Source organism: Myotis daubentonii, chromosome 3 (assembly GCF_963259705.1).
Source record: "Myotis daubentonii chromosome 3, mMyoDau2.1, whole genome shotgun sequence".
Classification (NCBI taxonomy): Eukaryota; Metazoa; Chordata; class Mammalia; order Chiroptera; family Vespertilionidae; genus Myotis; species Myotis daubentonii.
This window is the reverse complement of record NC_081842.1, coordinates 21,483,446-21,500,344: the sequence shown is the minus strand read 5'-3', so window position 1 is coordinate 21,500,344 and position 16,899 is coordinate 21,483,446. Positions and strand designations below refer to the sequence as shown.

General features: G+C 41.6%; 1 protein-coding gene across 1 annotated transcript; it reads left to right on the top strand.

The window, feature by feature from the left end:
• Window positions 1-1,892: 1,892 nt before the first annotated feature.
• SSR3 (signal sequence receptor subunit 3) lies at window positions 1,893-16,480 on the top strand. The gene is made up of 5 exons (XM_059686875.1): window positions 1,893-2,097; window positions 3,322-3,448; window positions 9,391-9,489; window positions 12,860-12,991; window positions 15,861-16,480. Exons 1-5 carry the CDS (start codon window positions 1,965-1,967, stop codon window positions 15,925-15,927), a joined length of 558 nt encoding a protein of 185 aa, XP_059542858.1. The 5' UTR covers window positions 1,893-1,964; the 3' UTR covers window positions 15,928-16,480.
• Window positions 16,481-16,899: the final 419 nt, after the last annotated feature.

Sequence of the window (16,899 nt, the reverse complement as noted above, 5' to 3'; positions counted from 1 at the left end):
TGATCTAATAGTTTTCTGATTTTATTGCACATTTTCTTTTTTATATACTTATTTTACAAATAGCCATCAGGAAATCTAGTTATAGAGACAGCCAAGTAGTTTTGTTGATGCATTGGTCACAGTTGGAGAGGGAAAGACCAGAATTAGTGTTGAAACCTAGCATTTAAGCCAGAACAAATGGGCTTATTAAAACAGAAAAAACTGAGAGAGGAGTATGATGGAAGAGAAAAATAAGAGTTTCTTCAACTATTACCATCACCACATAATAAAGGAAAAATAATTTTAATATCACAAAGGGGCTCAAGTGCAGATATTTAAAAATGAATACTTTTAGTTTTCAAAAAAATTCACTACTCTATTTTTTTCTTTCTCATTTTGCAGTTAATTGGTGATAACTTCTGGCATTTGGGAATATTTGCTGTAGATAATAGAAGGATTTATAGTCCAGGAAAACTCACTGTAGTACCTATATAGAGAATAGATTGAAAAAGATTGAAGATAATGCCATTAGAATGAAACCTGCAAAGGTAGGCTACAATTTGATAAGGTGAGGGAGAAAGATCTTCAAATCTAATAGGGAAGCTGCAGGTTGAGGAAGTTTTATCTGATGTCAATAATGTAGAAGAAAGAAGTTTTTGCTCAGAGTGCAATGGTTCAGCATCATTTTTTTTTACAAAAAAAGTGATAATTTGATGAGTTAAAAATGGTACCTAGTTGTTTTAATAGGCACATTCAATCTTCTGAGCTTCAAGGAAGCCGGTCTAGCCAACATGTTGCTTTTACTTAGTATTATGTTTAATTTAACATGGCTCTGGAGACCACACTACTTTAAATATCTTGTTTAAATAAGAGTAAGTAGCCCTAACCGGTTTGGCTCAGTGGATAGAGCGTCAGCCTGAGGACTGAAGGGGCGGGGACCAGGCTCAATTCCGGTCAAGGGCTTGTACCTTGGTTGCGGGCACATACCCGGTGGGGAGTGTGCAGGAGGCAGCTGATCGATGTTTCTCCTTCATGTTTCTAACTCTATCCCTCTCCCTTCCTCTCTGTAAAAAAAATCAATAAAATATATTTTAAAAAAATAAATAAATAAGAGTAATAGTAGCAATTTTTAAATGTATTAGACACGTTAAATATTATCTTAATGAGACCATGAGTTTCTCAAAATTAAAAATACCTTCTTTTTTGTACAAAGGTAGCCCTTTATTATGATGAAACTAGAGGCCCAGTGCACGAATTCGTGCACAGGTGGGGTGCAGCTGGCCCTCCCTGATCGGGGCCTATCGGGACAATTTGCATATTAGCCTTTTATTATATAGGAAGAGCCCACAGACAGGGAGACCAACCCTGCTGGTCCCCCACTCTCAGGTTCTTCTCCGGCAAAATGGGTCAATGATATGCACAGCGTAGAAGTTTTGAGGATGTTTAATGACATAACTGATGTATAAAGGAGAAGGGACTCTACACTTGTTAGCTGTCCCTAATCTCTCCCCTCTTCTCCCAGCACCGGGCACACAGAGAGGGAACTAACTGTTGCCTGGTTGAATGCATGAGTGCATGACTCCAGCTCAAGATCTCACCTTGGAATTCCAGCCTTGGAAAGCACCAGTCTATCAGAAGCTGTGATGTGGCCTGTCCATAAGGTTTTTTCTTTTTTTTTTCTTTTTAAAGCACCTACTAAACTACAAATCCCAGCCGTCTTCTGGAAGCCGAGGAGTCAAAAGACTTGCCAGGAAGGCGGAAGTCTGGCCGACTCGCCCAATCACGCCGGGAAGCCTGGGCGGTGGCTCCGGGCTGGCCAATCCTGGCCAAGCGTGCTCGGCGAGCGCGGCACAGGTCCCGCCTCCGCGCGCAGGGCTGACGAGTCGTTAGCAGATTAGGCGGCCGCGGGGGCGGAGCCAGAGGCCCCGGCCGGGCCTCGCGCGGGGTGGGTCCTCTTGGCTCCTGGCTCCGGCTCTCGCTCCACCATGGCTCCCAAAGGCAGCGCCAAGCAGCAGTCCGAGGAGGACCTGCTCCTCCAGGATTTCAGTCGCAACCTCTCAGCCAAGTCCTCCGCACTCTTCTTCGGGAACGCCTTCATCGTGTCCGCCATCCCCATCTGTGAGCGCCGGGAGCGGGGCAGGGGAGGCGGCAGGCCGGGCTGGGCGGGGACGGGGACGGGAACGGGGACGGGGCCGGGCCCGGCGGACGGCGAGGGAGCGTTGGCTCCTGGGCGCCGCGCTTTTCTGCTCGCCGTGAGCTCGGGGAACCCCGTAGCCCCGGTGTTCCCGGCCGGGGTAGTGGCGGGCCGCCTCCCAGGAAAGTTGCTTGGGGCGCTTTGCAGAAAGTGCGCGGGTCCCAGGCCCAGGCGCGGGGCCGGGATTCCCTAGTGCGGGTCCGGCAGCCCCGATTCTGTGGGTTAGAACAGTCGCACCCCCGCCAAGACCTGATGCTGACCTTCCCGCATACAGCCCCCTCCCTCTCCTTTGCCATTACGAGATCTTGCACGTACATCCTGACTTATTTTGGAGAAACTAATGAATTAAAAGGAGAGAGAGGTTCCTGTGAACTCTGGCACTGGATGCAAGGTGTAGCTTTCGGTGAATCGATTCACACGCCCGAGCATCTTTTTTTCCTAATTTGATGAGCTCGGTAGGTCCTGTGCCAAGCGCCAGCGAGTTCCCTTGTGTAAATTTTTTAACTGTCCTATTAGGGCTGTTCTCAGTGGAAGGAGAAAGTTTGCAAGACTGGGCCAGCGTTGTTTTTAGGGCTCAGGTTTCCCGGATTTGCATTTCCTGTCGCTCACACTGCTGCACGGTTGTTGGGCGGTCAAAGCTAGATTCTTTTTTTTTTTCTCTCATTCAGCCTCGTACAACCCAGCGTGCAGCCAGCGTGGCGTGGGGCCCGCGTGGCTCCCCGGCTGCACCGAGCAGGCCTTGGCTTCGGACTGACAGCCACGTCAGCGCGTAAACTGTGGCTCAGGACTGCACGTGGCATTTGGGAGTGGCCTGTACTTAGCTTAATAGTACCCGGCCGAATGAAATTTGAAGTCAGAATGGTGGTTTTTGTGGAGCTGGAGTTCTCATTTTAGAAGAAGCAGAAACCTTCATGTGGAAGGTTATGTTTTTCGAGGGTTCTGCATTGGGTAGGCTTGAGGCTGTAACTTCTTCCTGGGTGTCCCACTTCTGGAGTTCTGCATGTACTGGATTCCCTAGCCCAGGCTGTATTTTACCAGCCTTACCTGTCATGAATTCAGCAGGTCTTTACAACTGGGTGGTAAAGTTTTGTTTCTTTTTTGTACCCCAACCCCACCACCACCTATTTTTTTTTTTTTTTAATCTTCAGGGTTATACTGGCGAATATGGCATATGGATCTTATTCAGTCTGCTGTTCTGTACAGCGTGATGACCCTTGTAAGCACTTATTTGGTAGCCTTTGCCTACAAAAATGTGAAATTTGTACTCAAGCACAAGTAAGTATATTTCTTAAGTGAAAGTATAATGCATTTTTATATACTAGACTGTCTTAAAGACCATTTGTGTTTGTGTTGGTTTCAGTAAACATTAATTTGAGATGTATATATGTATCTGATTTGGGGGAAGGCACCTTAATGCTATGAAGAATTATTAACTTACTCGAAGCAGAGGCAGTGCTTCTGACATTGCTGTGAAAGTAGGTTTTGAGGGTGGAATTAGCCCTTAATCATGGAGTTTAATCAGAAAAACAAAACCCACCAAGTAATTTAACGTTTCCAAAGCAGCTGGAATTCTTTCTGGAAAGAACTGTTTTGGGCTCTCAGTGATCGATTTTTGGATGTGAACAAAGTGGTTTTGTTGTTGTTATCAAACTAACATTTTTTTATGCTAATTACATTTTTTTCTTATGAGTATATGACAATTAATATTTCATGATCACACATATTATAAAATACATCATTTTAATGATAGCTTTTGGAGAAGAAAACCCAAGCCACACAACTATAAATTCACACATTAATTATAAGCAATTATATACTCCGGTTTCATAAAGGTTAAAGCGTGGGGGGAACAGTCAAAACTTAAGGAAAGAGGATAACATTTTTTATTCAGATGCCCTGGTCCTCAGGGGAAGCAGGTATACATAATGTTTAATTGGAAAGATGCCCATTGACGTTGCTTTCATGCACACTTTGATACTTGACTCAGGATAGCAGGGTACTTCTCTGTTTACTTAGTGCAGCCTTCTTGGTGCTCTATTTCTTTGGAAGTACTTTCTTAAAGAGGGTTGGAGTTTTGATGAGACTTGAAGCACCATGTGCTTTCTCTGCGCTTTTCCTTTTCATTTCCATAGTTCCCACTCTAGTTTAGATGCTGTTTTTGCTTGGGTTGTGGTAGCAGTCTCCATCTAGTCTTTCAACAAAAGTTTGGGGCTCTCCCTGCCATAAGCAGTATAAAGCATGTTACTCTACGTAATCCTTACGTTACACGTGTGAACTGCAGATGGCATTACTGCTTTATGGGATAAAAGAACATATATTCATCCCTATCGGCCATCATTTTTATCCTGTCCCTCTCTTACTTAAAACTCACCATATACCCGCTTCCCATGAGGACCATACACTCTTTTCTAAGTGTATGAAAACAAAATTCTAACAGATCCCTGGAATGCAACTCATCTACCTCCTCCCATGTTGGGAGCCAGTCCATCCTTGCTGTTTCAAGGGACCTGGCATATATGGCATACTGTTCTTAATATGTTTGCTCACCTTCTTAGCACTATGTGTTTTAACCAAGGTCACCTCTCTGAGAAAGGTTGTTTCCCCAGGTAGGGATTTCCCCCTGAAGTTAGGGAGGGAATAAAACCCCTTAACTAAGTGCCAGGTGGGTAATTAATCACTTTAACTACGAACAATCATACTTTAGTTACATAATCTTTACTCCCTGGAATGGAGATAAGAAACGCCCTAACCTTTGGAATGGAGATTGGTAGGATTGGAATCAACTGGTATAAATACAGATGTAACAAGACAACAGGTCACAGAACCAGATACAGAACCTAGACACAGAACCACTTCGCTGGAGAGAACATGGCAAAAGATCCTGGACAGAAACTGGCCACAGAACCTAGAGACAGAACCTAGTGAGAGAACCTGGCTGAAGAACCTAGAGACAGAACCTGACTACAGAACCTTGTTAGAACATGGCAAGAGAACCTGACTAGAACCTGGTGACTGAACCTGGCAAAAGATCCTGGACAGGACCTGGCTACAGAACTTGGTTGGAGAACCTAGCTAGAACCTGGCTGAAGAACCTGGCTACAGAATCTGGTGACTGAACCTGGCTGGGGAACCTGGCTGGAGAACCTAGCAAGAGAACATGGACACAGAACCTGGCTGGAGATCCTGAACAGAACTTGGCTGGAGATCCTGGCTAGAGATCCTGGCTAGGCTGCTGATCAACGGAACGCTGTCTCCATGTCATTCCTTCTTTGCCGACTCTGTCCACACCTTTGGGGACCCCTGGACCTGCTGGGGCTGGACCCCAGCACTCCCAGTGTGGTTTCATCTTGTAGCGTTGGTTCTTAGCGCTTCTTATCAGCCTTCGTGTCATCCTTTGAAAGTGTCTTGTGCCCTCCCTCATTTAAGATGGTCTTTCTCCCTTTCCATTATTACATGTCTTATTTCAAGACTTGGGAATCTTTTCCAGAGAAATCCTTCCTAAGTTTGTTGTCCCTGCATTAGAGTCTTTCTGGTGACAAGGAATGGAAGTGATCTCAGTTAACGGATTTACGTATTGTGAGGAGGACAGAACAGCCTCAGTAGCTGAAAGTGGCCAGGCAGCTCCCCTACTGCTCTTCTGGACCAGTGGGAGCTCAGGTTGTGGGTGGCCGCAGTTCTGCTAGACAATAGTGGTCAAGTCACCCATGTCATCTTTCTGTTGTTAACCCCTTGTCACCAGCTGCCATTCCAGGATTCAGCCACCTCAGCCTCTCTGTTCTGGGCTTTCTTGTGAGGCATGGCCATTGGGGGATAGTGAAGCTTAGCGGGGCATCTTGCACAGCCCATCCTTCGAAACTCAGTCCTTTTGAGACTTAGTGTTTTTCTTGTTCTGCATATCATTTTTCATTTACTTTTTTTGTAACCAAAATCATGTTCTTTTTACCATCTCATTCTACTTTGGATTTCTTGAGGGCAACTGCTACTTTTTTTTAAAAAAAAAAATATTTTTTTGATTTTTTACAGAGAGGAAGGGAGAGAGATAGTTAGAAACATCGATGAGAGAGAAACATGATCAGCTGCCTCCTGCACATCTCCTATTGGGGATATGCCTGCAACCCAGGTACATGCCCTTGACCGGAATCGAACCTGGGACCTTTCAGTCCGCAGGCTGACGCTCTATCCACTGAGCCAAACTGGTTTCGGCTACTTCTTTTATTTTATATCTATTACAACAGTTAGTTCAGTACATTTAGTTCAGTAAAAATTTCAGTGGATTACTGATTTAATAGATTCTTTCAGTGGTATTATTTTTTAGTTATAGTTTTGCTTTCATATTAAATATTGCCACTAACATTGAAACTCCTACAGGTATGCAAGAAGGTTAAAGCTCGAAGTTCAAGGGAGATGCTGCGTGTAGACGGGTATTAGTAGTAGAGGGGAGATGACTCAGAGTTGACAGTCTGGATTTCTGTCCCAGCTTTGTTGCTCTTAAATGTATAACCTAGGGCAGGGGTCCTCAAACTTTTTAAACAGGGGGCCAGCTCACTGTCCCTCAGACCGTTGGAGGGCCGGACTATAGTTTAAAAAAAACTACGAACAAATTCCTATGCACACTGCACATATCTTATTTTGAAGTAAAAAAACAAAACGGGAACAAATACAATATTTGTATTTGCATGTGGCCCGCGGGCCGTAGTTTGAGGACCCCTGACCTAGGGCATAACCTTTTTAGACTTCACATTCCTGAGCTGTGAAATGGGGCTACTAATGGTATTTCATAGGATGGTGAGTATTAAACACTATGCTGTGTGACATAAGCATAGTATCTGGCACATAAGTGTTTATGTGCAGTGTTGGAGAGGTTGTGTGTGAGGGAGCCCTTAGAAATTATTTTTTAAGTTGGTATGACTTAAAAAATGTTTGCAAATATGTGTTTGTGTTAAGAAATTAAATAGTATTTTTGTTTTTTAATTTTTTACACACTGATGTAAAAAAATAGTAGCAAAACAATTGAATTTGTGGATTATCCTCAGTTGGCTGAGTGCTGGGCCACTTGAGTGACCTCTATATTTTACAGTATTCAGTGCTGAGTGGGGTTTATTTTCTAAGATCCTTAAGAAGGAGGGTAGGGCTTTTTGAATTCTAATAAACCTACAGTGTGGTTGTTGGATATAGAATTTTAGATCTAGAAGAGAAATTTTTCTGGTTCAGTCTCTTCAGGAAGATTTGTTATGTGAACAGATATTTGACTATTTGTCCTAAAGATGCTTAGAGATAACCAACTCTTGAAAATAGTTTATTCCTGTGTCCTGACAGTTGGTGTGTATGCGTTTATAGGTAGGTATTTTTTCCCCTCTGTTAAGCTAACAATTATTTCTGCTGGTACATTTCTTTCCAATTGGTCTTTCTTAGAAAAGAGTGGTCTTATGTGAAGTTCAGAAACACTGAGTGGTTGGTCTGCTAGAAAGAGTCAAAGATACCTTCTGAGCAGAACTTTTACCCGATGAGTCAGGTGAAGTTGTATTTTTTGGAGGAAAAAGTACCCTATAGTATCTGTCTAAACTATCTGTTAAGATAGCTGTCTGCCCTCTTAGCTGTCTTTTTTTTTAGGTTTCAGAACTTAAATTTCCTTTTATCTATTTTTCTTAAGCAAATTGATTTCCCTCCTCCCCAGTTATCTATTTGTGGAAAAATACATTAGTTGATACTGACCAAAGTTTTTTCTTTTTAAAAAATATGTTTTTATTGATTTGAGAGAGAGAGAGAGAGAGAAACATTGATGAGAGAGAAACATCAACATTGATCAGCTGCCTCCTGCATGTCCCCCTAGCTCCCAAACACCCCCCGCCCCCTCTGCCCCCAATTAGGGATCAAGCCTGAAACCGGGAGTGCCCTGATCTGGAATCAAATCTGCGACCTTCCCTGTGCATGGGTTGACTCATAACCACTGAGCAACACTGGTCGGGCAAGGTTTTCTTTTTAACAATGTAAACTCTAACTTGATTCTTGGGTGAGATATAGAGATGGAGGCATAGGTGAAACCAAATAGAATTTGTGCTTGATTTGTATTCCAGAAGCTCTTGTGGTTAAAGAAAGGTTGAAAACTATTGCCTTGAATGATCTTCAGCTTTTCTTTCTGGAAGCCATCCTGATTTTTCCAGTTTTCCTTGGTACACTAGCCAGAACTAAATAGCATAGTCACCGAGGAAACATTAATTGAACATAGAGTGAACAGATTTCTATCTCTGTTCCACATCCTGTTGCTTTAAACACATCTCTGTATCGTGTCAAATGTTTTCATAGTGGTTCTGTGTAGGTATTTGTTACATGTTGCTTGTGATCAGTTCTTACTTTTCCCTCTATATTTGTGGCTAATAAGTTTCTCCTATTTTGTGAAAAATATATGTTGAATCTAACTGTCATAATCTTTGGGAGACTTTGTATTTCATCCAAGTTTACATTTTATTCTTTTTTTCACTAACAACCCCATCTGATAAAATTCACCATGTCTATTTTTTGATGAGTATACGTTTAATTTTTTTCTTTATCTACTTGTCACTGAAGATTCTGATCTGGTAGCGTGACTATCACTTCCAGCCTTTTCTGGCTGATTCCATATGATCTTTTTGTGCAAACCTCTTACCAGTGGTTCATTTAACTAAAAGTGGTGTGGTCAGTCCCTGACCATGTGGTATTATTTCTTTTTATTGAAATTGTCCTTTGGAGTAGAGTTAAAAGCATTACTTTAAGATATTATAGTTGTTAATTCCCTTTTGTTTTGTTTTTAAGCCTAGTTTTCTGTCCTGTTATTTACTGGAATTAAAGCCATGTGTCATTTGCTAATACCTTGTCAGATTTATTTATTGAACTGTTAAATTATAGGCTAAAACAAAATGGATTTATAATGACTTATAACTAAATTGTGTTAGTAGCATTTGACTTCTGTTTCCATAGTAAATACATAAACTGGGAAATTCTCTCTTTTAAGCAGAAATCAAACTCATAACTAATAAACCACATCTTGGAAGTTTCTTGAACTCCTCCCTCTCTTTTAACTAATACTACAGTGTAATAACCCTGGAACTTTCTGTAAAGTTTATTTTCTGGAAATGTAAAGTATTACACAGTTGCCAATACAAAATCTGAGTACAGAGTGTTTCTGAGAAAGTAATGTCCACTCCTGGAGCATGTGGAAACTTTTTTTCTTTTCCTTCCAGAGTAGCACAGAAGAGGGAAGATGCTGTTTCCAAAGAAGTGACTCGAAAACTTTCTGAAGCTGATAATAGAAAGATGTCTCGGAAGGAAAAAGATGAAAGGTTTGACTCCTTGTTTAATGATTTTGTGGTAATCAAAGGAGGGGATACTTTGTAGAAGTTTTTGATTTCTGCTTGGAGAATGTGGGTGTCGGAATTGTCTGAGGCAAACACTGGTATTGTAGAAAAGATAGTAATGGGAATAACTGACTTTGAGTTTTTATTCCTGCCTTTGAGCTGCACACAGGTCATCCTATTTCTCTAAAGAACCCTAAGAAGGTAGGTACTATTGTTATCTTCATTGTACACCTCAGGAAACAGGTGGAGAAAGCTTCAGTAACTTGATCAAGGCCTCACATTAGTGGAAGGTAAAGCCATGGTAAGACTATAGGCATCTGGCTTGTACTCATAACTGCTCTGCTGCAGAGCTTTGTCTGGTGCCACTGGATAGCTGTGTGACCTTGAACTTATCACCTAACCCCGCCCCCCCCCCCCCCCCCCCCACACACACACAGCTCTGAAAAGTTTACATTGTTATGTGTTAGCATTTTTAGGTGGTGGTATTTCTGTTACTGAGCTTCCGGTCTGAGTTATCTGCTTTGGGAAAAAGAAAAAAACGGTTTGTCTCCTGTTGCACAGTCCTGTGCCACATTTGTTAGTCCTGGCCCCCATCCCCATTTTTCCTGTCATCTGCTCTGAAAGGGGTTAATAGACAGTCTAACATCTGAGCAGCAGAGGTCTCTGAACGATTGAGTAGACTTGTGCTTCAGAGCTGCCAGATGGTTGAATAGAGTCATGGATTGAGATTGTTTTCATGGACCTTAAATTTTAGTATCTCAAAGTGGTTTGTGAAATGGCATTTTTATCCCACTTTGCTCCAGGAAGACTTTGTGGGGACTTGCAATATGCAAGCGTGTGTAAAACAAAGCAGTGCAATTTTAAAAGATCAGAAACCATTTAAAAGTAAGAAAAAGTGGATGAACAGGGACCTCATAGTTAGTTACAGCAGTTGAGCACTAAACTTAGCTCTGAGCATCCAAGTGTCGGGAAGCATCTGAGGTCATGCTGATTTCATTGTCCGACGAGAAGCAGTGTGCCAGTCCTCCTGAAAAGAAACTTTCCTGGCACTGAATCTGGAAGGACTTTATCAAGTGGATCCTTATTTAAGGGACACTGAGTAACTTAATGAACAGTGTTTTCTACAGTGGTTTTGGAAAGGCACCAAATATTGAAGTGGTTATCTCCTATGGATCCTTTATAAAACTGAAGGCACAGTACTAAAGTCATGACAATGAGGGCCTTTTTTTTTCCCCAGAGAATAGCTTTAATGAGTTCTAGCTGCATAGCCTTTTTTTTTTTTTTAATGTTTTTATTGATTTTTAAAAAGAGAGCAAGGGAGAGGGATAGAGTTAGAAACATCAATGAGAGAAAAACATCATCAGTAGGCTGTCTCCTGCACACCCCCTGCTGGGGATCGAGCCTGAAACCCAGTGCTCTGACTGGGAATTGAACCGGTGATCTCTTGGTTCATGGATTAACACCCAACCACTAGCCATACTGGCCAGGCTAGGTGCATAGCTTTCTGAATGCAAATTTTTGCAAAGGGATGGAGGTTAGAGAATTTAGAACACTTTTTAAAAACCCTTTTATTGAATTATGATATTTATTATACTAATAGTTATTAAACTGAGTGCTTATCATAGTTAACCAGTTTCAAAATGCTTGTTATAACTCTTGTAGGTTTCAGAAGATTAGTTATACCAGATAGTAAGTGAGTCTCATATGCCCACAGCAGACTTGCCTGATTTGGTCTGCACTTGTTCTTGATCTTGGGATGTGTCTTGGAATTTTTCTCAGCAAGTAGTATTCAATTAATCACTACTAATGAGTCAGAGTTGGAATTGGAAATGAAACCTCAGTGCCATTGGCTGGACCGGATATTTCAAAGGAGAATGAAGTTTCTTTGAGACATAAAATGCAGAGTGTCAGAAGAGTGTAAAATTTCTATTGTTATCAGTAAAAATTTGTGCTGTTATTTGTTTTGTGTTCCTCTCACAAAAGCCACACTGGATAGTTGTACCCAGGTCTATATTCATGACTCACTCTGATAACTGGGACCATTTATAATCTAATATTTTTCTTCAAAGGAGGGATTTGATTTAAGAGAACGCTTATCAGCACCTCTTTGCAGTGATGCATATCTGTCAAAGCTCCATCTATAGTCATTTAGAGTATATGGCACTTTGAAACTGCACTGCCATCCATTCAAGGATGAAATTAGCAGAGGTGATCAGATTTATTAATATTTGCCCCAGGGTGTGAGTGTTATTTCTCCCTGACTTACCAATGATCTGTCATTTACCATGATCTGATTGTAATCGTTGTTGAGTTTGGTGTCAACTTTTCTCTTGTTGTAGGAAGTGCTCCTTGGAAAAAAGACTCCTTGGAAAGTGCGCTCTCAAACTAGACTTCCTAACAGGGAAGCTTTGGCGGAACCATTGCTAGTGAGGCCACTTGGGAGTCCTAAATTTTTTCAAAATGAACCAGGATATGTGGACTAGAAAATGTTCTAAAAGCTGTCACGCAGTCCTGACTATATACATGGATGTAATGCACACTGATTTTGGGAGCTGGGGTAACCTGAAGGATTGAGCTATTTCTTTCATCAAGGCTGTTTTGAAGATGTTTCTGATTCAGGGCATGGCAGGGAGTTAGGGAGAAGTGCTGTGATGGAGGGGGGATAATTAATCCATAGTAAAGGCATGCTAGTAGCCTTTTTAAGGACCCTGTCTTTATTGGGTCTTGTGCCAGAGTCTTAAAACCAGAGGCAGTTGTTCTGTGCATTAAACCATGTTGGGCTATGCATCTTTCTGAGCTGGTGTTTTCTTTGATCAATTAGTGCTAGAATGGTATAATGTATCTCCTCCCATTCCAAGTCATATATTTTTTACATTTACTTTTAAACTTCTTTGAAATCAGGAGCTGTTTTATAGTTGATAGCTGCATTGAATATAATATCCTTCACTTCTTCCAAACTTATAGTAAATTGGAGATCTATTACGTTAATGATATCCATAGAATTAAGAAAACATGGCATATATGTTAGGGGTTGCAAATTTCTTACGATGGAGATAAGGTGCTAATACTCTTCATTTAGCTCCTTTATGCTTGTTGAATTTACATTAGAAGATTTAGTGAACAAAACATGGCAGCTTCCAGTGACATTAGCCATAGTATTGTCCATAGGATCCATGGAGGGTATCTGACTGGGAATTAAATCGTGACCTCCTGGTTCATACATAGATCAAAGCTCAACCACTGAACCACACCAACTGGGTGGAAAAACTTACTTTACAATGAACTAGAGCCATGTGGTATTTAAAATTTTTAAAACATACTTATAAACTCAGTTCACTTGTTTCTTTGTCTACAGAATCTTGTGGAAGAAGAATGAAGTTGCTGATTATGAAGCTACAACATTTTCAATCTTCTATAACAACACCCTGTTCCTGGTCTTGGTCATCGTTGCATCCTTCTTTATATTGAAGAACTTCAACCCCACAGTGTATCCTTTTAAAGATTGATTATGTTTTTTAGAAATCTAGAAATAGTAGTTTCTTTTGGTTTCATATAGGGAGTCAGTTTATTAAATAGCACTGTGACCTTAGGCACGTTTCTGAACATTTAAAATAAGGGCTTTTGGTTTGATGTAAAATTCTTTCAAGTTTATGACTTCATGGCAAATAACTATAAATAGTCTCACATATATGATTATGTATACCCGCCTACTTAAAAAAAGAGTTCCAAGGAGGAAAAGCAAACTTGCTTTCTTTGATAGCTCTTTTTTTTTTTGTTTGTTTGTTTGTTTGTTTTTTTAAATTAAATCTTTATTGTTCAGATTATTACATTTGTTCCTTTTTTTTTCCCCCCCATAACTCATCCTCCTCCCAGTTCCCGCCCCACCCTCCGCCCTCACTCCCCACCCACTGTCCTCATCCATAGGTGCACAATTTTTGTCCAGTCTCTTCCCACATCTCCCACACCCCTTTCCCCCCCAAGAATAGTCAGTCCATTCCCTTTCTATGTCCCTGATTCTATTATAATCAACAGTTCATTCTGTTCATCAGATTATTTATTCACTTGATTCTTAGATTCACTTGTTGATAGATGCATATTTGTTGTTCATAATTTGTATCTTTACCTTTTTCTTCCTCTTCCTCTTCTTAAAGGATACCTTTCAGCATTTCATATAATCCTAGTTTGGTGGTGATGAACTCCTTTAGCTTTTCCTTATCTGTAAAGCTCTTTATCTGACCTTCAATTCTGAATGACAGCTTTGCTGGATAAAGTAATCTTGGTTGTAGGTTCTTGGTATTCATCACTTTGAATATTTCTTGCCACTCCCTTCTGGCCTGCAAAGTTTCTGTTGAGAAATCAGCTGACAGTCGTATGGGTATTCCCTTGTAGGTAACTGAGTTTCTTTCTCTTGCTGTTTTTAAGATTCTCTCTTTATCTTTTGCTCTTGGCATTTTAATGATGATGTGTCTTGGTGTGGTCCTCTTTGGATTCCTTTTGCTTGGGGTTCTCCGCGCTTCTTGGACCTGTAAGTCCATTTCTTTCACCAGGTGGGGGAAGTTTTCTGTCATTATTTCTTCAAATAGGTTTTCAATATCTTGCTCTCTCTCATCTTCTGGCACCCCTATAATTCTGATGTTGGTACGCTTGAAGCTGTCCCAGAGGCTCCTTACACTATCCTCGCATTTTTGGATTCTTTTTTCATTTTGCTTTTCCGGTTGGATGTTTTTTGCTTCCTCGCATTTCAAATCATTGACTTGATTCTTGCGCTCCTCTGGTCTGCTGTCGGGCGTCTGTATAATATTCGTTATTTCAGTCTGTGTGTGCTTAATTTCTCGTTGGTTCCCCAATATAAGATCGAGGGTCTTATTAGTTTTCGTGTAGATCTCATTAAGTTTATCGGCAGCTTCTAAACAGTTCTTGAGAGACCTTAAAAGTGTGGTTCTGAACTCTATTTCTTCCATTGACAATTTTGTCCTGTTTCTTTGTCTCCGCATTTTGTTATGCTTCCTTGGTGCACCCCCTAGTGGTCTTTGTTCGCAGTCTTATAGATAAATCTTGGTTGTTGTAGCTAATTCCAGGGAGGGTTTGACCTCCAGGCCAAGTGGCTATGAGAATCAGCTGTGTCAGCAGTGAGAGAACTTCTGTCCTCTAGGGAGGTGCTAATCTAGCCTTTGCCTGAGGCTATCCGGCAAATGCCTCTGTGCAGGGCTTGGGCAGGGCGGGTCGCACAGGATCAACAGGGTGGGCCGGAGAGAGCAGTTATGGCGGCTCTCAGTCCTGTCCCAAGGGGCTCTGCCTCTCTGAGTCCCAGCACCCGCTGCAAAGCTCGGAGAGAAAGCTGCACTCGCTCTGACCGAAGCCAGACAGTCCCGCTTCTCCCGTTTGAGTCTGGGTCCCTAAAGACTCGCCCGGATCTGGTGCTCAGAGTCTGCGACTCCCTCCCGATTGAAAACAACAACCGCGCCCTCCGCCGCCAGCCCGCTCCGCGCACTCCGCACCTCAGAATTTGACTTCAGCACTGCACCTCCTCTGAGTGTCCGTATGCGTTTCTCTTTCCTCCTAGTTGTAGGACTTCCACTCAGCCAGCGTTCCTGTGGTTCTGGGTGATGTCCCTTCCGTTTTTTGGTTTCACTTTTGAAGTAGTTGTTCAAAGCAGCAAACTCCGGCGTTAACCTATGCCGCCATCTTGGTTCTCCTCTTTGATAGCTCTTGATGTAAGCCATGTGCCTAATGATATTTTGGACTTTGGGATTGGGTGGATAGCCAGTTTAAATAGGCACATTTCATAATATTTTAACAGTGTTTCAAGCTGCTCTTAAATTGAGCTTTCTTAATTTATTAAAGGTGCTAAGATAATTTATTAAAGCTTTTATCCAGGAATGTGCAGCCAAATTTTTAACAGTTGTGACACTCTTCAACTTGTATCTTCTGGAGGAGTGGTTTGTCCCAAACAGACCAGTCCTGAGGCCAAGAGTAGCTGCAAACTTTCAGAACTTCCTTACTTTTATAGGCCCACTGTGGCCAGTACACTGCTGGAGAGGGGAGAAAGGACAAGACATCTCTTCTTCCTCCCCGTGGTCTTTGATCAGCTCTTCTGAAGGGTAAATGGAATTTGAGTGTTTTCTTTGTGGTCATGTATTCTAGGCTTCTGTCTCAAGTGTTTTTAAATTTCCTGTGAATATTCTTTATAGTCTTGTGTCTTGTAAATTGCGTTTACAGACAATGGGACCACATAGCATTGTCATTAGGCAGAGTGTCAGGAGGGAAGCAGTATATTCCAAAGAGATGGACTTGTTTTGTTTTGTTGAAAATTAATTTTGGGTTCTTAATTTTTCCTTAACATTAAATTTTTACAGGAACTATATTCTGTCCATAAGTGCTTCATCAGGTCTCATCGCCCTCCTGTCTACTGGCTCCAAATAGACCGTGTCAGCTTCACCCTTGGCTTTGTATCTATGGGTGGTCTGTGGTGTATGGAAAAGAAGCCGGGTGGTCGGGGTGGGAGACACACAAGATGTTTTTATAGTCTGGAGCTTGAGGGTTTGAAAGACCCAACAAAATGTAATTCAATATTTGTTTATTGACTCTTTTTTGACAAACTGTTGAAAGTACATGAATTGGAAAGGAAACTCAGAGTACCAGGGCATTTATTAAAAAGGCAAATGTGTCTGGCAATGTGCTACAATCACAAGAGGAGAAAATAACTTGTTTCCTTGATCTGTCAGAGGTCACAGTAACCTGGACTGAACTGTTAGTATTTGTTAGAGTAGCAAGAAGTTAATAGCTGGTTCTGTGTGTTCCAAGCACAATATTACAGCTTTTTTTGAACCATTAATATCAGAGTGAATCCTCTTTCCTCCCTTTTCCCCTGCCTGGGGGGTGGGATTGAATGCATGTTTACAAATCTCTGAATATGTGATTTGAAATAACTCAATAAAAGTTGAAAACATGGTTTCTCCAATTTGGGGAAAAGAAACTTGTGGAAAATTTCTTCCTTTTTTTTTAAAAAAAAAACAAAAAATGGAAGAAAGGCAGCCAAGGTAATAACCTAAAAACAGTACCCAGGAGGGAGGGAGGGTGGAGACGGTTGAGGGTATGGGAAGGATACATGGTGATGGGAAAACATAAAGAAAAAAATAAGAATAGTGCTCTGGCAATTGAGAGTTGTCCTGTGGGGTTAAAACACACTGCTCAGCTGTACAGCTTTGGCCTTTGGTAGCCGGAGATGCCAATTTGACCCTCCATGTTAGTTTGACTTGTTGAAAGACTGGCATCATGGTTTTCTTAGAGTGGGGTCTCTGTCCCTGGAGGAGTTTTGGGTGAGAGAGAGAACCTCTCTCCTGAATATGGATGTAAAAGACCAAAGTAATTTTTGTGATCTTAGCTCCAGAATTC